We start from the raw sequence: 6,455 nt of genomic DNA, 5'->3' as shown, positions 1-6,455 counted from the left end.
TAACGGCGAAAGGTGGTAGGTGTTGGAAAAGGGGGCGTGGCACCTCCCATACAAATTGCACTTCTCATACCCCTTAGCTCTGGAACCGCTTATTCTAACGTCCTAAAATTTGACATAGCAACATATGTTATTAATGCCGTACAAACGGCGAAAGGTGGTAGGTGTTGGAAAGGGGGGCGTGGCACCTCCCATACATACTGCACTTCTCATACCTCAGAGTAAGAACAAACAAAAAGAGCCAACCACCAACCAAAAAGGTGCGGAAACCCCTCAACGTGAAGAGGCAACGACCGAGGAGGCCACGCAATGGAAAAAGGTGGAACGAAAAAGGAAACCACGAGCAAAGATTCCCAGACCTGATGCGCTAATAATAAGTTGCAAAGGAAACTCTTACGCAGAAATACTAAAAACAGTGAAGAACGAGCCACAACTAAAACATGTCGGAGAGAACGTAACAAAGGTACGCAAGACAGCCAATGGGGACCTCCTCCTCCAACTGACAAAGCCCACGGATCCAAGTACGATTAATATTAAAGAATCAGTAAAGAGGGCACTCGGCGAAAAGGTAACCGTTAGGTCCTTGACCGCAGAAACTGCGGTAGAAATCAAAGAGCTTGACGAGGTTACAACTAAACAGGAGCTCTGTAATGACCTAGAGAAAGAACTGGATGGCGCCAAACTTCCGGAGGAATCCATTAAATCTTTAAGGAGTGCGTATAGCGGCACCAAAATAGCCAAGTTGCTGACTGCGGGAAAAATCCGCGTAAGATGGGTTATTTGCCGTGTACGATCGAAGGTACAACCGATGCAGTATTTCAAATGCTTAGAATTCGGTCACTTGGCTAGAAACTGTAAAACGCCACATGACATGAAGGGTACCTGCTTCAACTGTGGAGAGCTAGATCACAAAGCCCGCGAATGCAAAAAGGAATGTGCTAGAAGAAACCAGCCAGAAACCAAGCACAGAACTGGTAGCAAAGAATGTCCCCACTTCGTAGAAGCTTTGCAAAAATAACTAAAATCGTGAGAGTACTGCAGTTGAACCTAAATGACTGTAAGGCCGCTCAGGAGTTGTTGAACCAAACCGTAACGGAAAGAAATATAGACATAGTAATGCTAAGTGAGCCGTATAAAGTACTCAGTTAATCCCAGCTGTGGGCAAAGGACAGCAGCGCTAGAGCTGCGGTATGGAGCTATGCTAAAACGCCTTATCATATAGAAAACCTAAAAGTTGATGTAGGTTTCGTTTGTGTAAGGGTGGCAGGACTGGTCTTCTACAGTTGCTACATACCCCCAAGCTTCAGCCTCGAAGAGTTTGAAAGAGTAATGGATAACATAGTGAGGGATGCGAGAACCAGGGCAAATGTGGTGATTGCTGGTGACTTTAATGCGTGGGCCGTAGAATGGGTAGGCCGCAGGACAAACACCAAGGGTAGAGCTCTCCTAACGGCGTTATCAGTCCTAGACGTAGCACTTCTAAACAACGGAGACAAGTTTACCTTCTGTAAGGACGGCTCGGGGTCAATCATCGACCTGACTTTTGTGAGCAGTGGCCTGTTTCAGCGCGTCTCCTGGGAAGTTAGCGACGCGTACACCTACAGTGACCACCAGGCGATCATCTTTACGATAGAGAGCGAGATACAAAGGCGAAGCACTTCAAGAGTGAAATCAGTCGGCTGGAAGCTGAGTTCGCTGGATGAAGAAACACTTATCCTAATGGCATCAGAAATCGTTCTACCAGAGGGAGCTACGAATATGGCAAACCACCTAATAGCCGCTATTAAAAAAGCTTGCGATGCTTGGATGATAAGCAAATCCTCCAGCAGCAGACACGCCCCAGTCTATTGGTGGAAGGATCGCATAGCAGACCTACGGCGACAATGCAACTCGGCGAGGAGAAGCTACCAACGAGCTAGAGTGCGAGGGCCGTATGAGGACATACACTCCTTGTATAAGCGTAAACGGAAGGAGCTCAAACAAGCCATAAAGAACAGAAGGAAAAAGTGCTTCCAGAACCTATGCAGTAGCGTGGACCAAGACCCGTGGGGATTGGCGTACAAGGTGGTTACAAAGAAGCTGGAAACTTCAATTCGGCCACAGATAACATGTCCGGAAAAGGTAGAGCAAATCGTTAACGAGCTATTCCCCTCGAAGCCAACTTTTACGAGAGAAAACTTCCCTAGCAACAAGTGTGATTTTCCTGAAGTTACAGTAGAGGACCAAAAATCTCCAGGCCCCGATTCCATTCCTAACAGAGTGCTCAAAATTGTCTCAAAGGCGAGTCCAGAAGTATTTGTTCGCACGTTTAATGAGTGCTTTGCGGAAGGCGTGTTCCCTGTTATATGGAAGCAGTAGCGCTTAGTCCTCCTACCCAAGGCTGGAAAACCACCGCGAAGTCCTCCAGCATATCGCCCTATATGTATGCTGGACACGACGGGAAAATTGCTAGAGCGTATGATAAATAACAGACTAGTAGCAGCTATCGAGACAGGTGGAGGACTATCAAATATGCAGTTCGGTTTCAGAAAGGGTAGATCAACTGTAGGAGCGGCCATGTTAGTTAAACAGCTGGCGAAAGAGGCGATCAGCGGGAAGCGATGGAAAGGTGGATCGAAAAAGTACTGCTTGCTGGTCACTCTAGACGTGAAGAATGCTTTTAATACTGCAAACTGGCAGAAAATACTCCACGCCCTCCAGAAGTTTAAAGTCCCGACATATCTTCGGAGGATTATAAGCAAATATCTCTCCGACCGGGTTTTGATCTATGGAACAGACGACGGAGTCAAAAAATATAATATCTCCGGGGCCTGCCACAAGGATCCGTCCTCGGGCCAGCGCTCTGGAATGCAATGTACGACGGCGTTCTGCGTTTTAAACTGCCAAAGGGTGCAAAAATAATTGGGTTCGCTGACGATATAGCAGTGGTAGTAGTAGCCAAACATTTGCGGGATTTAACCACGGCTGCAAACTCTGCAATCCTCCGGGTAAACGATTGGCTGACGGAAGCAGGTCTGGAGCTGGCACACCAGAAGACGGAGGCAGTGTTGCTCAGCAGTAGAAAGCTACGAGAAGTGGCCAAAATTAGGGTCTGCGGCACCGAAATAACCTCGACGGAGAGTCTAAAATACTTAGGCATCGTTTTCGATACTAGGCTCACATTTAAAGCTCATATCAAGACTAATGCTAAACGTCAGGGAGCCTAAGCAAGAACGCAGACTTTTATATGTAAGTGTAGTTAGAAGCTATCTGCTGTATGGAGCACCAGTTTGGTCAACAGCACTGAAGACGAAATCTTACGCTCGGGAAGCTAGATCACTGTACCGACTTTGTGCCTTAAGAGTATGTTGCGCTTTCCGAACAACGTCAGAGGAAGCAGCGTTAGTAGTAGCAGGTCTCTGTCCTATTGACATAGTGGCAAAAGAAATAGGTGTAATATCTGAAAAGCAGGAGAAAGAAAGGGCGAGACAAAATTGTTTGCAGCAGTGGCAAGACCGCTGGGACCACTCAACTAACGGACGCTGGGCATATAGACTTATTTCCGAGTATTAGCAAATGGCTTGACAGAAGACATGGAGAGGTTGACTTCTACCTGACTCAAATACTAACCGGACACGGCTGCTTTAAAGCATACTTGCACAGATTTACGCACGAAGACGACCCGTACTGCACTTTTTGTACAGGGCAGGTAATCGAAGACGCTGAACATTGTTTTTTCGTCAGTCCGCAGTTCGCCACCCAAAGGGACGACTTGAGCATAAAGGCGGGGAGGCCACTTAAAGGCCCGTCCACATACAACTTTGGCGTTGCGTCGGCGTTGGCGTCGCTTTGACAGCAGCGCGAGTAACGCCCGTGCTTGCTACAATGAACGCTTAGCAGAGAATACTTTGGTCACTAAATTAAAATACTAGCGGCAGAAAAACCAAAATTTTACATCAATAATTGCATTAAAAATATATTTCTTGCCCGCATTTGATTAAAAATGAAAATTGAATCACATAATTTTGATTATTTGGAACAGCTGACGAATGACGCGCGCGAAAAGTTGAGAGTTGGTCATCTTTCTGCGTTGTGTTGGCGTTGGCGTTGCCCAACTTTGGTTATGTGGAGACTTTCATATAAATGCATGTATTCATAGTCAGCTGTCGAAGCGACGGCAACGCCAACGCAACGCCAAAGTTGTATGTAAACGGGCCTTAAGGTTGACAACCTGGTGGATATCATGCTTGAGTCAACAGAAAATTGGTCCGTTGTTTGTCATATGGGAAGCACTATCCTAAGAAAATTGCCTCAAGCGGGACAACTCCGCAGATCTTCATAGAAAGGCAATAGGCCGCTCCCCCTCCGCGAAGTAATACCTTGCGGTTGTTGCACGGAAGGAGGGAAACGGAGCAGGGGTGGGTTTTTAGTGCGGTGAGCCGAAAGGCAAGTCCCACACTTATCGGCTTTCAATGCTTTGTGCTACCTCTACAACAAAAAAAAAAATACCCCTTAGCTCTGGAACCGCTTATTCTAACGTCCTAAAATTTGACACAGCAACATATGTTATCAGTACCGGCGAAAGGGAGTAGGTGTTGGAAAAGGGGGCGTGGCACCTCCCATACAAACTGCACTGCTCATACCCCTTTTTTCTGAAACCGCTTATGCTAACGTCCTGAAATTTGGCACAGCTACATATCTACGGCTGAGTGAAAGATCGACCTATATCGGCAGCCGGCTCGAAAATTTTTCGTAACGCCCTATCTCGGAATTTGATTGATGAACGCCGTTTTTCATAATTCGGTTCAAAAATGGCCTACCTCAGCTGGCACTTTAAAACGCCCTATAACAACATACTTTCAGTTGAGATGGGGTGTTTTTGAAACAAATTATGAGGTAATGCGTTCTTCAACCAAATTCTGAAGTAGGGTGTTCTTGAGCCAATCTCTGAGATAGGGCGTTTTGGAACCGACTACTGAGAATGGTCGATCTTCCACTCAACCGTCGATATGTTATTCGCGCCATACTGACATGTATTTTCAATATCGTATCTATGGCGAAAAGTTCTAGGTACTGGAAAAGGGGGTTCGTGTTGTTTTTGCACAATTGTCCCATCCCATTTTAGTTCGCTAGGTCGCTCAAACATGAATATATATGCACATTTGTGTGGTCCTTAAAATATCATCATCAAAACTTTTTATACATAGAAAGTTAAAAAAATTCAAGAAACCGCTTTTAGCTCAGGAAGATCAGACAAACTCTGCGTTTCGCTACATTTACTCGGAAAAAAAATTTACAAATGACAGTCTTTGAAGCATATTATTACATTATTAACTCTTTTTGCCATAACTATGTATTTATATGGATAGTTTTCAAAACATATCAAATTTATCACATTTAAATTTTTTCGAAACTAGGTTGCGACGCTTAGAAATTATTTTAAGATGCAAAATTTTAAATTTTCATATTTTAAGGTTGGCCTTAATGTGTATGCATGCGTACACTGACTTTGTTTTATATATTTTTCTGCACACATTGAGAGTGTACCAGTATGTAATGAGTATATTAATTTTCCATTGATTCTTCAAGAAAGTTGAGAGAGAAATAAATTTCCAAAAGAACTTCGTGTAAACCGCTATAAGGTAGTGGTGGCAAACTATCGGTAGTGGACACCATCGATAGTTAGCCATGGTTTTGGCCAACTATCGATTGTGTCGATAGGCACTTTCTGCCGATAGGGCAGCACTATTGATGGTCGCGATAGTTGGCCGTATATTTCGTTAATGAGTATATTTTTATGTTTATCGTATTTGGGGTTTTAATCCATCCCACAATCTCAGTTAAAAATTTAAATGTGTTTTAAATTAAAGTCAACACCCGAACGACAGAATTGACTTCGAAATTGTTTATACACTTATTTAGTTTTTTAGTCCATTTGATTTTTCTGTAAATACGTATATACATATGTATGTACATTATATACCAACGCTGTGCATATATTTTCCTTAGTTCTGTAAAATGACACTATGTATTCTTCTACACGTGTACATACATACATAGGTATGAAATATCGTCGATGGTATCGATATTCATGTACTGTAGATAGTCAGCACCAGGACAGGTAGATAGTCAGTCATGATGGCTACGCTATCCAAGATGAGTGAGAGCGAAAGTAACGGATCTGTGCAATGCGTTTCATATGCTTTAGTAAGCAAAAGTTATTGCCAAATTACCAAATTAATGATTTTTAATAAAGTTAAAGAATTCCGTTTTCGCAAATGCGATAAATTAAGAAAACATTTATTTTTTTCGGCAACAGATTCCTAAAATTTAAGTGATAATAAGAGAAAGAGACTTTTAATAAAAAAGGTGAGACGATGTAAATAAATTCATATCTTTTAAATATATGTGTCTTTAATATGAAGCAAAGTTTGGTTGAAATTTATGCTTCTTGAAAATTTATATATTTATGTAGTTTT

General features: G+C 43.2%; 1 protein-coding gene across 1 annotated transcript; it reads left to right on the top strand.

Moving 5' to 3' along the window:
* Positions 1-133: 133 nt before the first annotated feature.
* LOC118736339 lies at positions 134-1,015 on the top strand. The gene has a single exon (XM_036466431.1). It carries the CDS (start codon positions 134-136, stop codon positions 1,013-1,015), a length of 882 nt encoding a protein of 293 aa, XP_036322324.1.
* Positions 1,016-6,455: the final 5,440 nt, after the last annotated feature.

Source organism: Rhagoletis pomonella, unplaced genomic scaffold (assembly GCF_013731165.1).
Source record: "Rhagoletis pomonella isolate Grant_MI unplaced genomic scaffold, Rhpom_1.0 Rhpom_scaffold_00003, whole genome shotgun sequence".
Taxonomy (NCBI): domain Eukaryota; kingdom Metazoa; phylum Arthropoda; class Insecta; order Diptera; family Tephritidae; genus Rhagoletis; species Rhagoletis pomonella.
This window is presented reverse-complemented; position numbering and strand designations above follow the sequence as displayed.